Here is a 24,893-nt window from a genome sequence, read left to right as displayed (position 1 = left end):
CGGAACACAGCCTTAATAGTATATTATCTGTGCTGATATTTAGTTTCCATTTCAGTTTTCATTATCATTTCTCTCACTTACATGTGTAAAGAACAATGTTGTGGAACGATGTTGTGTATGTGTCGTTGCTTTTACTCTCTCTCGCATTCGGACATTTTTATCGTACAATAGAAGGATCTCATACGAAACAATGGATTGCGACCGTTTTCGGCTTTGCCTTAGTCATCTGTGTTTCAGGATCGTCAATCTTACATCCAATCGTTATTGTTCTTATCAATGCCACTATCATAACCAACTTGTCATGGAAGTATGAATATTTTAAATTTCTAAAATTGTTCGATGCTAAATTTAGAATATTGTTCACTGATTCCAGTAAAATTTTACGTAAGTATGTATTCTGAAGCGGGAAAATCATGTTAATATTTATTAATCTAAATTATATTTAATTTAAATTATATGTTATTATATACTGTGTTGTTTTATCATTTGAATTTTAATGTTTTGTTTTATCATTTTAATTTTTGGCTTTATATTTTATTTTTGAAATACATTTAATATGCATAAATACAGGATATTATATTGATAATTAATATTTGACAATTTTAAATTATTCAAAATTATTTATTATGTATTAAAAAAACAGAAATTTCATTTAAAATGCATAAATATATTTAATATGCATAAATACAGAAATACATTTAATATGCATAAATACATTTAATTTGCATAAATACAGGATATTACTATTGACAATTTTAAATTATTCAAAATTATTTATTATGTATTAAAAAACAGAAATTTCATGGTATCAAGGAATGCATACTATAAGTATATAATCAGTATAATAATCAGTATAATAATCAGTTTTTTACCTTATTTTCTTTTATCAAAATATAAAGATTATCTTCAGATTTTTAAATAAAATATTTTACTTTTCAAAATTCGAAAGGTTATTGAATATTGAATAAAAAAATATTACAATATATGAACAATCAATATCAATAATTATTAAAATATTTTTATAATAATTTTTAATCTACAAAATATTATTAATATAATACTCAAAATATTATTTATTACTTTCATTGTCATTGCTAAAGAATAAAACATATATATTGTGAAGCATTTCTAAAATCTAATATTACATATTGTAATAATAATGCATTCTCGCATTTCATGTGTTCTGTAGTTCTCATTAAAAATTCATTATTAAAATTCATTAATGAATATACAATAATAAATAAGGCAAATTTATTATTAAATTTGCCTTATTTATTATTAAAATACATTTACAAATTACAAAGAGGTAAACTTAAAAGTATATATTATACATTTATTAGCAAAAAAGCTATACTGCTTTTATCAGATTAGTCATCAATAACAATATTTATAGTACAATTGATAACAAATTGATAATCTGATAGTATTTTATTAATGGATTGTTGATAAGATAGAAATACTTTATTTTTTATCTGAAATATTTTTATTTTTATTAGAAGATCTTAATACTCTTGTTTAACAATGTAGTACCAACACAATGATTATCTCATGCATTATCTACGCATCATGTAAGCATCTCATGTATTATAGAGACAATTCTTTAATAGATTAAACAAAGTGGACAAATTTTGTAGCAGGCTCATTCTTTGTTAGATTTAATTATTTTCTTTGAAAGAAAATTCTAAAAATGAAATTTGCAAGCAACCAATAAGAGATCATTAAAATATATAAGAATATATCATCATAATATATATGTAATATAATTACAAAAACATTTCAATATACAGGGTATCTAGTAATAAACGTATCACCTCTCATGTATAAGTACAGCAGGTTAAGCTTAGAAAAGTTCTTTATTATTTTATAATTTTGGCAATAATTAATGAGAAATTAATTAAAAAAGATCAATTCATGCAAGTATTATTATTTGATTATAGTGTGAGACGAAAAAAGTCCTGCTATCACCAGTTGCTAAGACATGAAAATATCCAATGTCACACACATAACTCATATATAATTATTGTTAATTATTTTAATTAAGTTAACTGTTCGAGCGCTTCTTTCAATGCTTTGTTATATATTTAATAATCATGTAAATTTAGTTTAATCATGTAATAGTAGAATGTCTTTTTTCGTCATATATTAATATTCGCGCGAATTGGTCGATCGTATTAAATTAATTTCTCATTAATTATTGCGAAAATTGTAAAATGGTAGAAGATTTTTCTAATCAAATTAAGTCGCCTGCACACAAGAGGTGATACAGTTATTATCAGATACCCTATATATATCATTCTCATTCATTAACTTGTTACATACTTGAGCAAAATAAACATTTCAAGTGTTATTTATTATTATAAGTTATTTAGAAATATTTAGAAATTATTAGGAGTTATTTAGAAATTTAGTATATTTAAAAGTTATTTAGAAATATATAATAATTATTGACTTTTTATCTTATATATCCTTATACTTTTTACTTAAGATGTTTACCCATTTAAACATCTCAAGATATTGCTATCTGAATAAAAAAGCAAGATACTAAGCAAAAAATCTGGTTACTATTATGTATATCCTTACTATGCGATTTTTGTTTAAAATAACTTTTTATTCAATAATTTATCAGTAATGTAAGCTGGTCAATATATTACCCTTTGGCATATTGCTGAAAGAGTATATAAAAAAGTTTAAAAGTTCTTTTTCTCGTATAAAAAATAGTCAATGAAGGCACCTCGCACATTTTATATGAAAAAAATGGTTTCAAATTAACTAAAATTGAAATATGTGTAGTTTAGGTAGTACTGATCAAAAGAGTTTCCTCGAGCAAAAAGTACAAAAATCAGAAGTATAAAATACGATAATTTGAAGTGGATAATGTTGAAGCTTAAAAAATGCCTGTTTTTGAATAAATTAAATTAATGTATATAGTGTTTGAAAAAAAATTTATATATAATGTGTGCTATTTCTACAATATTTAATGATTCCAAACCCTTTCTGTCATATATGTATACATGCGTACATGCGTGTGTATGTGTGCGCGCGCGCGCGCTATGCTTAATCTCTGAGTAACACATACGCATGACAAAAAGAATTTAGAATCATTAAATACTAGTGTAATACTAGTGTAAATACTAAAAGAATTTAGAATCATTAAATACTAGTGTAATACTAGTGTAAATACTAAAAGAATTTAGAATCATTAAATACTAGTGTAATACTAGTGTAAATACTAAATAGAAGTGGTACACATTATTATATATATTTTGTTTTTTTCCAAATATCTATATATTAATTTAATTTATGTATTCAAAATCAGGCTTTTTTTAAACTTCATTATCATCCATTTTAAATCTTCATATCTTTTATATTTTTTATTTTTGCCTCGGGCGAAAATCAAAATAATATATAAATCCGGTATTTATGCATAAAAGGAGCCTCCTCTCCGATTTGCTTTATTTCTAAATATGTTATAGGGGAGATTTTCCCGAATAATTTCGTATATATACACATACAGGGTGTTTCATAAGTAGTTGGGAAAAATTTCAGGAATGGATTCTTCATGCTTAAAAAAGAAAAAAAAGTTAATCAACATAGGTCCCCTCTCCTTTTATGCATAAATACCATAAATCCTTTTGCCCGAAAAAAACTGTTGATTAGCATCACTTAAACTACAATATATTTCAATTTCAGCAAATTTGACTGAAACTACTTTTTTCATATAAAATGTGCGGAGTCTTTTTATAAGATACAACAATGATTACACTGATCTGCGAAGGTCAGTTACGAAAAGCAAAATAGGTGAATCTAATAGATTTTTTAACGCTAAAAACAAATCTAGCCGCAAAATTTTCCCAGCAAATTTTTAAGTAATTTATAGTTAAATAGTCTAAAAATATCTATTTCAGCCAATTTCATGAATTTATTATAGAACTAATTTGCTTTTTGTAATTAATAAAACCTAAATTTTCGCAGGTCTGTGCTATCGAAAATCACCAACAATTGTTTGATTTAATTATAATCAATTTTGATAAATGTTTACTTTAGGTTACACAACTCGAAAAATGTTTATTTTCACATATGTTGTAGAAGATACATTTCTAAGTAATACACCGTTTGAATTTTGCGGCGGTCTCTCTTCGTTCCTGAGATATGCGATTTTGAAATTTTATACCTACTTGTATCATCTTTTCGTTACATTCTAAATATGTTTATATTTTTCTGTTTACATTTACCGAAGTCACCTTTCTGAATAACTTTCAAAAGGCCGTTTTTTTTTAGTCGTTTTTTATTTATTAAACAGTTATTAACTAAAAAAGTTTTATGAATAAAATATAATTTTATCATATCATGTATATTTAAGAAGAGAGAATATAGGTAATTATACATAAAAAGGGCCAAACAATTTAACTTTATATAGAATTTAATACAATGTAATACAATTAAAAAAATATCATAAATGTATGTGTATACACACACATACACGCGCACGGGGGATGCAAGGGGGGCCTCGGCTCCCCTCCCGCAACCACCCCGCCGGTAGGGGACGTATTGCGAAGAATTCAATCACAATAGATATATGCTGTAAGCTGTTGTCCATCTTGCTTACCGGCGGGGTAGTCGCGGGAGGGGAGGGGCCGAAGGCCCACTTGCACTACCCCGCGCGTGCGCGCGCGCGCGCGCGCGCGCGTGTGTGTGTGTGTGTGTGTGTGTGTGTGTGTGTGTGTGTGTGTGTGTGTACACATACATTTGTGATATTTTTTAATTCTATTAAATTATATTAAATTCTATATAAATTTAAATTGTTTATCTTTTTTATTAGAATATTTATATTAGAATATTAATTAGAGATAGCAAACGTAAACAAAAAAATATAAACATACAAGTAAAATATAATATGAAACCGTGATGAACAAATGTAAACAAATATGTAAATATATAAATAGGATATAACGAAAAAATGACATAAAAGTATGAAACCTCAAAAACGCATATCTCAGAAACAAAAAGAGACCGCCGCAAAATTCAAACGGTGTATTACTTAGAAATGTATCTTCTACAACATATGTGAAAATAAAAATTTTTCGAGCTGTGTAACCTAAAGTAACATGTGTGTAACATAAAGTAAACATTCACCTCAATTTTTTATTACTTGTTTTCCCCAAAGTTGAAACGTCTTATTAGAGATTTAAATTAATTAATGTAATGATAAAAATTTGGATATTTTATTCTTTTTATATTTTGATCTATTTATATATTGATAAAAATATATTTATTTAATATCTTTTGTAAAACAGATCTGAAAACTTTGTTTGGTGAAAAATATATAGCGATATGTACAATATGTACTGTGATAAAAATAGCACGTAAAATTTAAGAATAGTATAAAGTAAAAAATTGCCTTCTTACAAAAGGCGACAAGACAAACGGGCTTATCCAGAAAACTATTTTGCAACAAAGAAATGCATTAATATATAAATTATTAATACATAAATTATTCCATTTTAAAACCACAGCTAATTTTATTTTATCGTTTCTCATGTGCGTGTTTATTATGTATATTATACATTATAATGATTAATTAGTGATTAATTAGTATTAATGAATTATAAATAATGTATAGAAAATGTTTAATTCTTTTTTAAATAAAAATTTAAATAATTATATACATATTTTTTTAATCATACATATTTTTTAAATACATATTTTTTTAATCAAAAAAATATTTATAGAAATTAATCTACTATCATTATAAAATAAAATAAAATGAAATCAACTGTGCAGTAAAAATCAATATCATCTCATATGAAAAAATCAATAACAGATGACAACTCGGTACATGTAAATATAGTTATGAACCTGAGAGCGCGAATTCTACACGATATTATTGACAAATTTTACTCGCTTACAACTCAAAAACTATTGTAGCCTCAATATTTTTGTTTCAGTTTTTGCTCAGGAATATGTTATTAAAATTTCAATTGTGAATTATGGGATAGTAAACCGATTCCTCATAACATTCCGCATAAAAGATTCTAAGAGTAAAATGATCAAAAATTGAATATTTTATACTTTAAATTAATATAATTTTACAGAAATTATGAAATATCTTATAAATATATATATATATATATATATATATATATATATATACATATATACACACACACACACACACACACACACACACACACACACACACACACACACACACACACACAGGGTGTTCCATTTTAACTTGGACAGTAAAATATCTCAAAACCTAAGCCCAGCAAACAAAAATGTTTCAGACAAAAGTTGTATGGTTTCGAGGGGGACATAAGATGGTACCATTGGTTTGACCTTGAAGAGTTATTTGAAGGTCACATGAAGTGAAGGTCACCTTCACTTTCTTAAATGGAACCTACATTTTTTCATTACATATTCTTGTAGCTTATCTCGTCTTGATACTTTTATGTACAAAATAACTTGTCTTAATACTTTTATGTACAAAATAACTCTTGTCTTAATACTTTTATGTACAAAATAATGAGAGAAATTAAATGGTGTAAAAAAAACACATAGTTGTTTCAAAGAAAAAATATGTAATTGTTAATTGCAAATTACATATTTTTTCTTAAAAATAACTATGCGTTTTCTTTACACCAATTGATTCCTCTCATTATTTTGTACATAAAAGTAGGGCAAGTAAGTAAGTTTGTACATAAAAGTAGGGTAGTAAGTAGTATATTAAGGCAAGATAATCGAAAAATGAATATTTTACTAGATATATTACGGTTTATGTAAAATTAAGAAATGATTTCAAGTCTCATAACTCGAAAAGTACTCAATGAAAAAATATTTTATTATAGTGTTTTAGGAAAGCTCTCGAGATAAGCTACAAGAATATGTAATGAGAAAATGTAGGTTCCATTTAAGAAATTGAAGGTGACCTTCATGTGACCTTCAAATAACTTTTCAAGGTTAAACTACTAATGGTACCATCTTATGTCCCACTGAAAACCATACAACTTTTGTCTGAAACATTTTTGTTTGCTGGGTTTAGTTTTTGAGATATTTTATATCTCAAAAACTAAACCCAGCCAAGTCCAAGTCCCACCCCTGTCCAAGTTAAAATGGGACACCCTGTATATATATATATATGTATGTATTGTTTCGCCCACGGCGAGGACTTCGATAGATATCGAAGCCAGGCACGAAGAGATCGGCCGCTCACGACACGTGCGAAATAAATAACCACTTTTAAAAGGAACTAGGAACTTCAATGCACAACACAGAACACAAACGATAACGTAAATAACATGGAATAATAACACAAATAGCACAACGGATCGGCTCGAGAGAAAAACGCGTCCGCACAGCTACACAGCTGGCTCCAAACTCAGCTGACAGTCGTTGTTTGTAAACAATCTTCCTGCCGACGGGATCCGGACAACGGCAGGGCCGTAACGACTCAGGCGCCCCTATATATATATATATATATATATATATATATATATATATATATATATATATACAGGATGTCCCATTTTAAGTGTCCACCCCAAATATCTCTCTCATTTTTGATTTTAGAAAAAAATGGTTCAGACATGTTTTGTATGGTTTCCAGGGGGCCATAAGATGGTACCATTGATTTGACCTTCATTTGAAGGTCATGTGAAGGTTACCTCAATTTTTTTAAATGGCACCCCTTATTTTTTATTACACATTCTTATAGCTGACCTCGAGAGCTTTCCAAAACACTGTAATCAAATGTTTTTTCGTGAAATACTTTTCGAGTTATAAAGCTTCAAATTTACAAAATTTTGATAAAAATACAAAATATTTCGTAAAACATTCACTTTCCGATAGTCTTATCTTACATGATCCAGCCAGTCAAGACAGAATCTTCTTTTGTGTACAATTACTTTAAGTATTCAAAAACTTGATCATTTACTTGTATGCATAGCTCTAGTTTATGGTGAAAGTCGTCCCTAACTTTTTCAAGAATACCTACATTAATATTTCTGCAAGCCTGTCTGATCCGGTTTTTCATATTTTCAACGGTTATAGGTTTTTGCGTATAAACTATATCTCTAATGTAGCCCCAGAAATAAAATTCTAGGGGCGTCAAGTCGGGTGATCTTGGGGGCCATTCTTGAACTCAGCCCATACCAATCCACCTATTCGGGAATCTATTGTTTAAATATTGTGTAACGGCTCGAGATCTTTGAGCTGGTGCTCCATCTTATTGGAATCACATTCGTCTGAGTAAATCATTGTCGACATGTCTCAAGAGGTTGGGCAGGTCATCTTGAAGAAATCTTAGATAGATTGCCGCATTGAGATTTTCTTCAAAAAAATATGAACCAACAATAACATCTCCCAGGATGCCTGCCCAAACATTAATGGACCACTGCCGTTGGAACTCTTGGCTTCTCTGCCAATGTGGCTTAGCATCTGAATAATAATGGCAGTTATGTCTATTAACGCCTCCTCTATTACAAACGTGGCTTCATCAGAAAAAAGCGTTTCAGCAATGAACCGGGGATTTTGTTGGATGGTATGGGAATAAGTTTCCGCCCTCTTGAAAAAGGTATCACTGATGATACTATCTTTGTGTTCGCTCAAGTACTATACTTGTGATTTGAAGGTGAGGTCTCGATTGCAGTAGTTAACATTCGTTTCAAGGGTAAACATCATTTTTTATCTGGCGTCAAAAATGTCAACGTTCGTCCCGAAAAAGCAGCATTTGCGGGAAGTTATGCTTCATTATTATATTTCGAAGAAAAGTGCCGCTGAAACGTGTCGTATATTGAGCAATATTTACGGTGATCACGCTCCGTCTAATACAACTTGTAAAGAGTGGTTTCGACGATTCCAAAGTGGCGATTTTGACGTGAGTGATAAAGAACGCGAAGGGGCACCGAAAAAATTCGAAGATGCACAACTGCAAGAATTATTGGATGAAGATGCATGTCGAACCCTAGATGATTTGTCCAAAGAGTTGGATGTTGACAGATCGGCCGGAATGGGACGGTAGACATGATAAACTCATTTCGCTGCATGACAACGCTAGGTCACACGTTGCTCAATCTGTCAAAAAATATTTGGAAGGAGTGAATTGGGAAATCTTGCCCCACCCGCCGTATTCCCCAGACATTGCACCTTCGGATTACCATCTATTCCGATCTATGCAGTCAGCCCTTACTGGAGAGCGGTTCACTTCTTACGAAAGTATCGAAAAATGGCTCAATGAATGGATCGAGTCGAAAGAACCTGGTTTTTTTCTCTGAGGAATCCGTATACTGCCTGAAAGATGGGGAAAAGTTGTCGCTTCCAATGGTGCATACTTCGCATAATATCATTATGTAATATTTCATTGTTTAAATAAATATTAACTTTGTTTAAAAAAGGACGGAAACTTATTCCCATACCTACTTTCCTATCAGGATAGCGTCTGTCTGGAAATCTTTCAGCATAAAGCTTTCTGCTGCCGAGTAATTATTCCTGGCCTCATCCAAAATGTGAATCATGTCCACAATTTTATTTGGTGGATACGCAGCCATAATTATAAAGAAAAAGAAAGCGCCAAAATACCAAAAATTCCTGTCTTATCAAAAAAAAATCAATGGATAATAATATGCGTCTGTCTGAGACTTCGCCAAAATACCAAAAGTTGCCCAAGTAAGAAATTTGAAACAAGCCTCTTGATATTTGTTTCATTAAAAGAATTGACAATTGCACTTTCACAATTGTTACAGTTCATTGATTATCAGGCAATACTGGATCTCGCCTTGACTGGCTGGATCATGCTCGGATCTTGCCTTGACTGGCTGGATCATGCTCGGATCTTGTCTTGACTGGCTGAATCATGTAAGATAAGACTATCGGAAAGTGAATGTTTTACGAAATATTTTGTATTTTTATCAAAATTTTGTAAATTTGGAGCTTTATAACTCGAAAAGTATTTCACGAAAAAACATTTGATTACAGTGTTTTGGAAAGCTCTCGAGGTCAGCTATAAGAATGTGTAATAAAAAATAAGGGGTGCCATTTAAAAAAATTGAGGTAACCTTCACATGACTTTCAAATGACTTTTCAAGGTCAAATCAATGGTACCATCTTATGGCCCCCTGGAAACATACAAAACATGTCTGAACCGTCTCTAAAATAAAAAATGAGAGAGATATTTGGGGTGGACACTTAAAATGGGACACCCTGTATATATTTCCTTACTTCAATACTTTTATATGAGAACTAATGAGAGGAATCAATTAGTATATCATATTTTTTTAAATTTCTCTCCCCACCCTAATTTTCGAAAAATTTGATTATACTTATACAATACTTTTTAAAAGTCATAAAATTTTTATTCCAAACTATTTTCGTATTTTTATCGTTTCAACAGTATTCGCTTAGAAATATAAAAACTGACTTTTTCTTTCAAAAAGATGTTTTTGTGCCTGTTTCTACCATCATTGTCTTAAATCTCCAGTTAGCAAAAGTTCCGTTAAAATTAAACCTTTGCTGATTGTTTTCTACCAACATTATAGTATAAACATTTAGCTAAACTTATAAATTATATGTCATAACTCTAAAACTCACATTGATTGGTCCAATGTTGGCTCTAACGGTATTATATTCTTGTTATATAACTTTTGAATTTGTCAATATTTTTGGGTTTTTTGGCATTCTTGAGCTTTAAATGAGATCAGACAAAAATATAAAAAAAGAAAATACTGGAAAAAAGAAAATAGAAAATATTAATTGTAAAGGTGCGAAAAAAATATTAAAATATAATTAATAATTATATTTTAATTGAATTATTATTAAATAAAAGAGAAAGAGAATTTAAAGAACGTTAATTATAATTAATAATTATTTTTAATAATTAATGTTGTTTATAAATTCTCTTTTTTATCTAATTTTTATTTTATATTTTCGTCCGCGCGAAGATGATAATATTCTCTTTCTCTTCTATTTAATTTTATATTTTCGTCATCCACAATATAACAGTATAAGGTTATATGTCATGTTTGAAATTATATGAAATGCTGGTTATATTTCTTAACCGTAGTTTAACTATTTCTAGCCGTCCAAAATTGGCCGTTCAATATAAACTCAGTTTAAATCTTTAATCTAAGCAAATAGTTAATAGAAACCAATATTCAGATTAATTTACGTTAATTGAATATCACTAGAAATTATCTTCTTAAAGGCTATAGCACACACTTTCCATAAGACATAACAGTAAGGTTTCGACCAATTGCGTTGCTCAATTTGGCCGTCCGTAACCAAATTTTCGGCTTCTGCAATCAATCTGACATCAAACTATTTTGCGCGGGTCCTGCTCTGTTTCTGTCGCCAATCTTCTATAATAATTTTATACAACTTCTGTTAGATTTCTGCTAACAATCTGACATCAAATTGCATTACTCAGATTTTGTTCGATTTCTGCAACTAATGTGACATCAAACTGTGTTGCGCACATCTTGCTCGATTTCTGCCACCAATCTGCTATGATAATTTTAAACAAATCCTGTTCAGTTTCTGCTATCAAATTATGTCAACAGGTTTTGTAACATTTCTGCTGACATTCTGTTATCATTATTTGATATAACAAATTTTTTATACAATCTGCAATCTTACTGTCGACAAAAATTTATAGCAGAAATTGACAAAATCTATTTAAACAGACTTTGCTGACTGGGATATCATGAATCATGATTATTATCAACAAAATCAAAAAGAAAATCTACTAATATCTTTAACAAGATTTAGAAATTCGTGTAATCACAAGCTTAATGAACTTCATGTAGTTGAAAGCTGTTAATGAATTACAAAAAATAAATAAAATCGATTAACAAAACATTGATGAACAAAACATTATGGAGCTCTAGAAGATAATAAATAGACTATTACAATAAATCAAAAAATATTTCACAAAATATTTTCACTATCAGCTTATAATATCTAAGAAAAACATAAAAATTACTGAATTTCAATTTGTTATGTATCTTCTAAATCAACATTTACCACATCTTTTTTACGAAATTACTCAAAGGAATCTCCTCTATAACATTTAAGTGACAATAAAATTAATGATGGTGTAATGTTTTATACATATTTATTCAAAAGAAGGCGCCTCTGTACCCACATGTTTATTTAAAGATTTGCTTTTTTACTTTTTAATATTCAATAAATATCTAAAATATTTAGAATATTTGATAAATATAATAAAAAATAAAAAAAAACAAATCCAAAATAAATATACTTGAATTTTATAAATTAAGAAACATAAATACAATAAACAGCCTGATACGAGCTAAACTGTGGATGATAGGTCAGTTAAAAAAACAAAAGATTAAAAAACAATGTCAATAAGTCGCATTTATTAAGAGAGCGACAAAAAAGTGAGACGTTTCGATGCTTACTTGCATCTCCTTCAGTCACGAAGTGTTAAGATTCAAAAATATGGTGATCGCATCTCGAATATAAAGTCAACGTGTGTTGTGTGACAGCTTGGTTTCAAATCTCCTAAAATTTGAAACCTCCACACAGACTCTTACTCGAGTCTTAGTAGTAAAAATTAAAAACATTGTTGCGGCAACGGTAGACAGTAAGACAATGTGAACTTAACACTTCGTGACTGAAGAGATGCAAGTAAGCATCGAAACGTCTCACTTTTTTGTCGCTCTCTTAATAAATGCGACTTATTGACATTGTTTTTTAATCTTTTGTTTTTTTAACTGACCTATCATCCACAGTTTAGCTCGTATCAGGCTGTTTATTGTATTTATGTTTCTTAATTCGTATTAACGAGCTTTATTATTAAAGTATTTGAATTTTATATTTTATAATTTTTAATTTTATTTTTATAATTAAAACATTACTTATAGAAATGTAAATTAAAGTATAGAATAAAATTTATTTACAAAATTAAAGAAAATCCAGAATATTAATCTTGATTGTATAAATTTTCAATTAAATATTATATTAAAATCATCACAACACATTGTTAAAATATATACAAAATAAAATATTTTGTTTTTAGTACTTTTAAAAATTTATTTTATTATATTTTTATATTATATTCTTTATATTCTCTATATTCTTCTCTATGTTCTTCTCTATATTCTTTATATTCTCTTATTATATTCTCTTCTATATATATATGCAAATTACTTGATTTTAATGTCTTTAATAATACACACATTTTGTATATATCCGTCAGAATCCATTTATCTTCATATAAAACGTTATATAATGCTCAACCGATGTTGCGTTCACCACTATAGTAAACTATAATTTAAAAAATGATGTATTATTAATTGTAACCGTTTTTGTCAAGGAAAATTCATTTTTCTTCATAACGTGAAACGTTATATAATGTTCAACTGATGATATGTCTCATTATAATGAACTATAATTAAAAAATAAATATAATCAATTATAATTATTGTGTCAATTATAATTATTGTGTCGTTTTTGGAAAATATTTTTCCTGTTATACTTTTCACATTATGATTTTAATATTCAGCATGATATAGAATAAACTTAATTCAATACAACAGTCAAAATATATTAATTTTTAATATGGGAGTTAACTTCTAATAGCTCTCCCATGTGCCTAATAAACCACGCACTACTATTCCCAGATTAACATGAGGTAATGATTTAGCTACGCAGTAAATTACACAGAGCGAACGCAATTCGGACTTTGTCTTGGCAGAGCGGACGCAATTCGGACTTTGTCTTGGCAATGTAAAAAAACATATTTACATAAATTTATAAGTAACTATCGCGTCATACTTTTTATAGCCTTTTAATGAGAATGAAGTAATTCGTCAGAATATAGACCTGTATAGTCTTATTCCAAGGTTCCAATGTATTATTCCATTATACATTTTTGATATGCTTTTAAAGCTTTGATATTTGTTAAGCTAATGATTTTTGTTATCTAATGATTTATTGTTGACACATGAAAGATAAGTAAAAGATAATAAACTCATTATGATTTTTTTAAATTCTCTCTATATCTTTTTTCCCCACTATTATTTCCTCTTTTTTCGTGTATGTGTGTGTTTCCGCGCGTGTGCGTGTGTGTGTGTGCGCGTGCGTGTGTGCGTGTGTGGATGTGTGTAATGAATTTATACAATTATATAATTACAAAATCGAGTCCAAAATTACAACTAAATTTCAACGCATTATTACAATATAAAATTCTTAATGATACGGAGAAAAAAAGGAAACAAGAAGCAGGAAAAGAAAGAGAAAGAGAAAGGATGAAGGAAAGAGAGGGAAGAGATAGAGAAAGAAAGACATTTTAAAATTAATATGTAGAATATAAATCAAGTTATATGCACACATATCATACAATAACGCGTTACAGGTTATAATCGTCAATTTTATTGTTAATTAAATAATTATTCAGTAAAATGTGAGTAATCTGCCAACAATTGCCAACAGATTTTGATCAAAATTTTACGGCAGATTGACAATTTGATCAATTGTGTTCGTATTAAATTTATGTTCTGCCTTAGAATCTGTCCATGTACTCTAACAGTAAATTATCATAAAAATTGAGCAGGATCTACGCAATGCAGTTTGATTGGCGCAAAAAGCGAGCAAATTTCTACTATTTCTAGTTATTTAAATAAAATACATAGTAACGTAAATCGTTATTTATGAAAACATTTAATTAATATTTAATTTAATGTTTTATTAATATTTACAATTCTGATACCTAGTTGTATTAATATTATATAAATCAAAATTAATATCATATAAATACATCAAAACGTAATATTACATGTAAGTATTACTGATAAGTAACTAGTTAATTGTAATTTTTCTTTTATAAATTAATATAATATACATCATATCGTAATTATATTATAAAAAAATATTTGCTTTATCATAATTAAATAAATAAATAAATAATAATAAATAATAATATATAATAAAAACTAAATTATAGCAATTAATTTATAAAATTAAAAAATATAATTTATCAAAATCAAGCTTTTGTATTTTTTTTACTTTAAATAAGCAATGTAAACGGACTATTTTCCATTTCTGCTAGTTATATAAACAATCAGTTATATATTTAGTTATAAATTTAGTATTTTGAATTTTCTGTGTTGTATCTTATTGTTAGATAATAATCAGAAATTAAACTGATTGAAATAATTATTACATAATAGCTCAATTGATCTCTTATGTAATTTTACATTTGACATAATTTTCAGTATGCTAACGAAAAGAATAATTTTTAACATATTTGATTTTTTCTTGTATGATTTAGTTCTTTTATCCTCTTAATTTATATTTCTATTATTAATGCTATTCTATTATTATGCTACCCTATTAATTTATTATTTCTATTATTAATCTATTAATTTATATTTCTATAATTAATCCAGAAAAGATAGGGATGTATGTGGGTAGAGGTCAGACGTGTCTATACGTCCATTTGATCAACGAGTGACGGAATCCATTCGTGGCAATGGCATGGACGCATATCCTGAAGAGAGCATTCACACATTTTTCAGTCCAACGAATAATTGCTAGAAAACAATATTCGTGGACTAGAAAAATATCTAAGATGCAAGTGGCTGGATCGGGAATCGAACCTGAGTCTTTTGCTTTCCCGCAACTGCTCTAGATCACTCAGCTATCCAGACTTCACACTAATGCTGCTTTTTAACACAGTGATATGCGACTCCAGAGCGATGTTGGTATCTCGCTCGTTGGATGCAATGCCGATGGAGGATTCTTGAAAGGTCGCTCGCTGACCAAATAAGTGCTGGTGGAGGTATTCGCGTGCACTGCATGCAGGCTTCCGACTGGCTTCCATAAGAAACGGCACCGACGAGCATAATGCCATAGAATGACCACATCCTTTAAGATCCCTCTTGTAAATATTCTCACTGTGCCAATAACAGTGGCAGATGGGCCCTAAATGGGCCGTGGCAAGCCTTCAGAAATATTTGTAAAATATTTTTACAATACTTCAAGATACTTGTTTTGGCTTAAGAAGGAGATTTACTTGACCTTTCTTTTTTTTAATTTTATCCATGTGCATATACATATATATATTTTTTTTCTCTCTCTTTCTCTCTTTCTTTTTTTTGGGGGAGAGGAGATAGCATATATTTTTACGTAACAAAAAATGGGAAAATTTTCAAATTTAATTTAAATATTAAGTTGTGTAACAATAACTTAAATAGTATAATATACAATTAAATACTAAAAAAAGAATAATATAATTCTTTAAAAAATGTCATTTTAAGTAGTATAATGTGATGCTTCAGAATTGTTGAAAGAGCGATACTCTTCGAATTAGCACGCTTTTGTTCATACACTCATTCACTTTCTCTTACATACACACGCGCGCACACATATACAACAAATCATTTACAGCCAGCATCTAAATCTTCAATTTTCATCGAAATCAAAATCATTGAAATATACAATTTTACACAATTAGTATATATTACACTGACATACACATATATCAAAATACATTATTTGCAAATTTTTTGATCAAACAATCTCCCCGTTCATACAGAACATAATTTGTATTTGACAACTACTGGATATCCAAATATCCGCCATACAAGATTTCATTCGATAACTGCGATACTTATTCAAAACTTTGCAAAATGTAAAGCTAATATTAGAACCTAAGAATTCAGTTCTTAGACATAATAAAGTAATGTTTCTAAACTAATGTTTCACCAAGAAAAAAATTTCCAACTTCAAAGCTTATATGGTGACATCTTTCGCCCCATTTTTATTTTTTTCATAGAAGATCACAAAATCGGGAAATTTTTGTACAAAATTTGATTTTGGTCACAACGAAGACAATTTGATGAAAAATGTTTCCCTAGCGATCTTAAAATCGAAGCTTCATCTTTTAAAATACAGAAGAATTATCTTAGAATTTTCCGAAGTTGAAAAAAACTTTAAAACGATAAAACTTTTACAAGTTTTAAAGTGATACTCTAATTATTTTGTGTAATGTATATAATTGTAAACACATGAGGTATACATATTTTCTGATAAGTAATTTTCAAAATATAAAAAAGATGTTATATAATTAAATAAATATAATTAAATAATTAAATAAAAAAATTTAATCTACGTGGCGCTAATTATGGAAATAGAAAATAAGGTTTTGACTCATAAAGATAAAAAAATTATATTATTATATCAAATATTTAAAAATTGAAAAATATAAAAATTACTTGAGTCAGTGCCAAATTAAAATATTTTTTGTTTACTTTTAATTATTTTAATTATATCATTTATCGATATATTTTCATAGTATGTTATTAACTGTACTATTTAAATTGCATATTTGAAAAATTCTTTATTTTTAAGAAAATTTCTTGTAGATTTTACGATTATATTAACATAAGATGTAAATTATATATGTATATGTATATATATATATATATATATATATATATATATATATATATGATGCACGCTTGTTCAGAATCACCCTGTATATATATATATATATATATATATATATATATATATATACACATATACAGGGTGATTCTGAACAAGCGTGCGTCTTTAAAATATCAAATTCTTGAATGAATTCTAAGACGATTTTTCCTTTACCAAAATTTTCTACGAGGCTTAGTTTTTAAATTATTAAATAAAATAGTTTTCGAGTTACGGAACGAGTACATGCGGGGCATGATCGCCTGTATCGGACGATGAGTTGCGCCGTCCCTGTCTACCTTTTGTACTCGTTCCGTAACTCGAAAACTATTTTATTTAATAATTTAAAAACTAAGCCTCGTAGAAAATTTTGGTAAAGGAAAAATCGTCTTAGAATTCATTCAAGAATTTGATATTTTAAAGACGCACGCTTGTTTAGAATCACCCTGTATATACACATATATCAAATCAATTATACTTTATTGAATAGATATTGTATACTGCGCGACAATGATCCTGTCTTACGCGGGGCAAGAGGAGCGTAAAACTGGCCAATCAGCTGCTGTTACGCTGCCAGTTCCACGCTCCCCTTGTCCCACGTAGGACAGGATCATTGTCGCGCAGTATACATACAATCGCCTCATTATTATTGTTGCGTGTGACGTGGCACGAAATAATAACATATCTCTTGTATACTATAAAGTTATAAAATAATATTAAATAAAAAAGATATTTTGTAAAGCACATTATTTATCAAACCTTCATTTTTTTCCAAAAAATTACAATATACAGGGTGTCCCATTTTAAAAGTTCCACCCTCATAACTTTCTAAATTTTGATTGTAGAAAAAAATGTTTCAGACAAAAGTTATATGGCTTGAAGGGATATAAGATGGACATTAGTTTGACATTGAAGGTGTCACTTGAAGGTCATGTGAAAGTCACATCCAACTTTTTAAATGAGACACCTTATATGCTTTTGCATGTTATTATAGTTCATCTCGAGAGCTTTCCAAAACACTATAATTAAGTTAGTTTTCATTAAGTACTTTCCGAGTTATAAGGCTTGAAATCATTTCTTAATTTTACATAAACCATAATATATCTAGTAAAATATTCATTTTTCGATTATCTTGCCTTAATACTTTTATGTACAAAATAATGAGAGGAATCAATTGGTGTAAAAAAAAACACATAGTTGTTTCGAAGAAAAAAATATTTAATTGTTAATTGCAAATTACATATTTTTTCTTAAAAATAACTATGTGTTTTCTTTACACCAATTGATTCCTCTCATTATTTTGTACATAAATGTATTAAGGCAAGATAAATAAATATTTTACTAGATATATTACAGTTTATGTAAAATTAAGGAATGATCTCAAGCCTCATAACTCGAAAAGTACTCAATGAAAAAATATTTTATTATAGTTTTTTGGAAAGCTCTCGAGATGAATTATAAGAACATGCAAAAGTATATAGGGTGTCCCATTTAAAAAGTTGAATGTGACTTTCACGTGACCTTCAGGTGACTCTTCAATGTCAAACTATTCTATTCTATTAATTTATTGTATATTCCCTCAGGGTTTACAAGGCGCTTTTGCAGGGAGTGTTCCCGAACCCTTTACATCGTAATCCCTCCAATTTTCCCGATCTTGCCATTTTGGGACCCATACATTCTAGAACCCCCTCCCTCCCCATGCACCCTTACCTCTTCCTCACCTCAAAAAACCCTCCCCCCTAAAACTCCTTCTTTCTCCCTCTCTGTGTCTCCCTTCATTCAGTCCTGCTTCCTCTCGTTCTTTCTCCTTCCTTTCTCCTCCCTTTTACTACTCCTCCGTCCCTTTCTTCTTCCTGTCTTTAGGGCCCTTCATGCATCTTCCTCCTCCTTCCTCTATCATCATGTGCTCTCTCCTTTATAGCTCTTTCCTGCAACATAATAACCTATTCCTTTGCCCTTCCTCCTCTCTCCTCTATCCTCCCCTCTCCTTCTAACCCTCTTCCCCTTCTAACCTCCATCATCTACTCTTTCCCCTTTCCCCCCTTTCCTAACTCTCATCACTTTCTCCCTCCGTTTCCGTCTCCACCTCATCCTCCTTCCATTCGTTCCTTTCTGTGTCCCATCCTCAAGCTTTCCCCCCCACCCATATTCTCCTATTCATAACCACAACCACCCTTCCTTTAGTCCTCTCTGCCCTTTCCACTAATTTCCACCTAATTTTCCTCTCCTCCATCGTTAAATCCTCATCAATTCCTACTCCCCAGTTCCTCCTTATCTTCCATCCCTTCTCTAATAGCTCCTTCCTATCCTTCCTTTTCTCCATCTTTGCTATTAACACCATCCCCGCTGTCCCTCTTCTCTCTATCACCTCGATCATTTCCACCCTTCTTCCTAACTCCTCAGCCACTATTCCCTCCATCACTCTTCTTCTCTCCTCCGAATTTCCCCCCTTCTATTCCTCTCCACACCACGTTCATTCTTCTTTCCCTCCTCATCATCCACTCCTTCCCCCTTTCCCTACCCCTCCTCTCTGATTCCTTCCTCTCCTTCTCTCTTCTCACTCTGTCTCTTCTCTCTTCAAATTTCTTCCACATACCCTCCTCCTCGTGCTTCCTCTCTTCTCTTCTTGGCTCTTCTCTCTTCTTTTCTTCCCTCCCCTCACTAGCCCTTTTCCTCTTCCTTTTTTCCTCTTCTTCCCTCACCAACCACCACCAATCTTTCTCCTCTTCTTCACTCCCCCTACTTCTTTCCCCCCGAGATTCTCCCTCCTCCTCTTCTTTCTTGAATTCAATTTTCCCTGCTGCCCTTTCCGTACTTCCCCCCCCCTCTCTTCCTCTTCTTTTCATCTCCATCCGTCGCTCTCCTCTTCTCCTCCTTGTCCTTTCTTCTTCCTACATCACCCCCCTTAACCCCTTTACTTTTTCTTCCTTTCTCTCTTGTATACCCCCTTCCTTCCTTCCCCTATCTTCTATTCCTCATGGTCTCATCCACTCTTCCTTTCACTCCATGCTGACCCTCCACCTTCCTTTCCTCCTCTCTTACTTTCTTTTCCTCTTCCGTCCTCTTCTCTTCCTCTTCTCTTCCTCCCTCCGTTTCGTCTCCCTTAGTGTGACGTCCACTTCTCTCCCGGCCGCTTCTGTCCTCTTCTTCTGTCTCCCCACCTCCCTCCTTCCAATCCTTCCACCACTCTTTTCACGACTCCCACCAGTTCCTCCACCGCTCTTCTTATGCCTCTTAACTCCTCCACCATGCCTCCACTCTTCACCGGTTTCGTCATCTCGACCACACTCACTGCCTGACCACGTGCTTCTTTATTCCGTCTTATCACTCTTGTCTACTTATCGATATCTTGATCATTCTTCCCTAGTGATCGTCTTCTCACGCCATCTACCCTCTTTTCCAGCGACTTTCATTCCTCCATCGATCCCTCGATTCTCTACTTCCCTAGTGACCGTCTCCTCACGCCATCTATCCTCTTTTCTAAAAACTTTTTTCTTTTATCGGTCCTTCGCTCTTCTATTCCCACGCCCTCTCCAATTACTTCTTATCATTGAACCGCTCTCTTCCTCTTGCCACCTACCCCCTTCCCCTCCTCCCCTCTTTCTTCCTTACTCAGCACTTTCACTATAATTATACTCCTCCATAATTTCCCTCCTGTTTTTCCTCCGTCACTACCTCCATGTCCTCCTCTTCCTCTACTCCTCCCCTCACTTTCCTCCAGTTCTCTCCTCATTTTATCACCTTTATCCACCTCATTTTCCTATTCTATATCACCACACTTTTCTGACCTGTCACTCCCTACACGTCATGGCCGAATCCTTCAATGTCAAACTAATGACACCATCTTATGTCCCCCTTCAAGCCATATAACTTTTGTCTGAAACATTTTTTTCTACAATCAAAATTTAAAAAGTTTGAGGGTGAAACTTTTAAAATGGGACACCCTATATATATATGTGTGTATCCTAATTTTTGTTCTTGGTAGACATGATAAATTTTTTAATGGAAACAAGTTCTGTCATTTATCGGTTTCATAACTAATTGAAGTTCGAAATTTATATTCGTTCAGAATATTTGCAATGAATGAAGTTAAAATATTCTCAAGATCATTTCATTGCACATATAACAATTATATATAATGAAGAATCCTAAGATACATATTTAAGTAAAATATTTCAAAATCGGTGAGTACAATACTCAAAATCGAACAATTCATATATGTAATTTAAGCAATAATAATCTGGAATGTAAAGGAAAACTAATATATGTTTTCACCATGTAACTTTTTACTTACAAATATACTTTGAGAGAAAAAAATGACAATCTTTAAAATAAAATCTAATAAAATATTTAAAAAATTATCTAGATTTTTTCGAATTCGGCATAAAAAAATTAAAATAGATCTTGATTTTGCAGAAAATGCCATTTAGTCAGTTTATATTTCTCCTTTTTCTACTTACTGGTGATCTTCCGATTGAGTGATTATTTGGGATTACCAAATCCATCAACTTACACGAATCTTGTTGTAATGATTCTGACAATAAAATTACCTGGATTAGCATTCGAAATCAATTCGGCAGCTACAGCACCGAGCAATGATATTCAAGGAGCAAATTCAGATGCATTCAAAAAAATTGATTTTATGGATGTGATACATTATAGTTTTAGTTATATGGGTGTTTTAACAGGTAAGATCTAATAAATAAATGGAGATAAACTTTACTTGTATAACTATACTTGTTTGGAAATATTTTAAATAACTAGATTAACTAGAAACTATACTTTAAATTTTTATAGGTCCATACTACCGTTACAGAACATATTGGGATTCTCTACATAGACCATTCTCTAATTATCTTGATCCATGGCCACTTACTTGTTACAAACTAAAACAGAGTGTAGCATTTATCATGCTGTTTTTAATAATGAATCATCTGTTTCCTAGCAATGTAATATTTTTACATTCATATCAATATAAAGAATTAGAAAACATATAACTTTATAATTAAAAATTGCATTTAAATTTCATCATATAAAAAATATACTGATATATTTTTACATATATTGTTACTTTTTAAAATATAAGAATTACTTGATAATTTGATCGAAAAATATAAAGAAAACGGGCAAGATAATTGCAGATTCTTTGGCTTGAAAATAATTTTGAAAAACTTATTCAAAAAAGCTACATTCATTAATAATTTGTACGAAAAAATAAAGTTTTTTAATATTTCTCCTAATAATATTTTTAAAAAATGCTTATTTCCAATATACATTTTATTTGTTTTGTAGTAAATATCAGAGGTAACAAAAATTACTTAAAATAATTTTGCTCAGTCAAAATCAAAAATTTTAATTTGAATATTTTATCTTCAGGTTCACAGAAACTCATCAAAATAAGCACTATTTTGTTTCTCAATTGAGATACATAATTGTAGTAAATTTAATGATACAATAATAATTATAAGTCTATAATTTAATAATGTGCTTCTTTTAATTTCAGTATACGCAAACAGTAGAATTTGAAGAACTCAGTTTCCTTTACAGATTTTTTTATATGTATCCCACTTTTGCCTGTTTTCGATTGAGAATGTATATTGGCATGGTTCTAGCCGAATGCGTTTGCCAAATGTCAGGATTAGGAGCTTATCCTGTGTGCTGTCAACCTATACCTGGTTTGGGACCTCGCGATTACAAAACAGTTGAAAATTTGTAAGATAACTTTCTTTACACACACACACACGCACACGCACACAAAAGATATATAACGTAAGAAGATACATACATACATACATACATATATATATATATATATATATATATATATATACAGGGTGGGGAAAAAGTATGGAAGCAAACAATTATTTCCGAAACTATTCATCTTCCAAAAAATTCTATGAATACTCATAGACAGTGTATCATATGACAACAGGTACAATTACATGTTATTAGTGGACGCAACTGAACGTCATGATGCGAAATCAGCAGTAAGCAATGTCAATGTGCATACAAATTGTTTGTATCACAATTGTTTCGTAACTGGGAGTGTTTTTAAGGGAATGGGGCTCATATGCAGTGTTTTGTAAACGTTTCGACATCAGCTACAAGAATCTGTAACAAAAACTGACGAGTTCCATTTGAAATTTTTTACGTTATTTGTATGCAGCTCGTAAGGGTCATTTCAAGGTCATGCCGTCTATGCCACATAATACATCTTTTCATACCATAAAAATTATGTCTAAGACATTTTGTCGAAAAATGAATAGTTTCGGAAATAATTGTTTGCTTCCATACTTTTTCCCCACCCTGTATATATATACCATATATATATATATATATATATATATATATATATATATATATATATCTTTATACTTCCCTTTCTCTCCTTTTTATTCCTCTCTTTTTCTTCTCTCTCTTTTTCTTCCTCCTTTTTTTTTCATATTATTCATATACAGGGTGACCCATTTTAACTTAGGCAGCCAAATAATTCGAAAAATAAGCACACTACGAAAAAATGGTTAGAATCAAAATTTCGTCATTTCGAGGGGGACGTACAATGACGTTAAAATCAGTCTCTTCACCCCTCCCCCTGGGCGGTGAGGGGGGGCAAGTTTGAAATCTTAAATGGAACCCCCTATTTTTCATTGCATATTCTTGTAGCTTATCTCGAGAGCTTTCCAAAACACTATAATTAAGTACCTTTTTATTAAGTACTTTTTGAGTTATAAGGCTTGAAATAATTTCTTAATTTTACATAAACCATAAAATATCTAGTAAACCATTCGTTTTCGATTATCTTACCTTCATACTTTTATGTACAAAATAATGAGAGGAATCAATTGGTGTAAAGAAAACATACAGTTGTTTTTAAGAAAAAATATGGAATTGTTAATTGCAAATTACATATTTTTTCTTAGAAACAACTATGTGTTTTCTTTACACCAATTGATTCCTCTCATTATTTTGTACATAAAAGTATGAAGGTAAGATAATCGAAAAATGAATGGTTTACTAGATATTTTATGGTTTATGTAAAATTAAGAAATTATTTCAAGCCTTATAACTCAAAAAGTACTTAATAAAAAGGTACTTAATTATAGTGTTTTGGAAAGCTCTCGAGATAAGTTACAAGAATATGCAATGAAAAATAGGGGGTTCCATTTAAGATTTCAAATTTGCCCCCCCTCACCGCCCAGGGGGAGGGGTGGGGGGGCTGATTTTAACGTCATTGTACGTCCCCCTCGAAATGACGAAATTTTGATTGTAACCATTTTTTCGTAGTGTGCTTATTTTTCGAGTTATTTGGCTGCCTAAGTTAAAATGGGTCACCCTGTATAATATGTAAAAATCTGTATATTATCTGATTTTCAAGATATTCAAGAAATTGCTTTTTTATTAGTTAATCGAATTTATTGTAACATAAATTATAAATAATAATGCATTTATTC

The 24,893-nt window shown here is 30.3% G+C and overlaps 1 protein-coding gene and 1 long non-coding RNA gene across 2 annotated transcripts in view; both read left to right on the top strand.

The window, feature by feature from the left end:
* Nucleotides 1-24,893, top strand: part of LOC105250251 (lysophospholipid acyltransferase 7) — a 37,396-nt gene continuing 12,503 nt past the window's right edge. The window contains exons 1-4 of the mRNA XM_025414883.1: nucleotides 1-307; nucleotides 21,859-22,130; nucleotides 22,240-22,391; nucleotides 22,946-23,154. Coding sequence (XP_025270668.1) covers nucleotides 96-307; nucleotides 21,859-22,130; nucleotides 22,240-22,391; nucleotides 22,946-23,154 — 845 coding nt within the window. The 5' untranslated portion in view covers nucleotides 1-95. The remainder of the gene's footprint in view (nucleotides 308-21,858; nucleotides 22,131-22,239; nucleotides 22,392-22,945; nucleotides 23,155-24,893) is intronic.
* On the top strand, nucleotides 8,072-10,157 carry LOC112639791. Its single transcript, XR_003123683.1, has 3 exons — nucleotides 8,072-9,663; nucleotides 9,741-9,852; nucleotides 9,973-10,157. It is a non-coding gene; the product is annotated as an uncharacterized LOC112639791 (long non-coding RNA).

Source organism: Camponotus floridanus, unplaced genomic scaffold (assembly GCF_003227725.1).
Source record: "Camponotus floridanus strain SB8 unplaced genomic scaffold, Cflo_v7.5 scaffold90, whole genome shotgun sequence".
NCBI classification, from domain to species: domain Eukaryota; kingdom Metazoa; phylum Arthropoda; class Insecta; order Hymenoptera; family Formicidae; genus Camponotus; species Camponotus floridanus.
The sequence above is the reverse complement of the archived record's forward strand: the minus strand, read 5'-3'. Positions and strand labels throughout refer to the sequence as shown.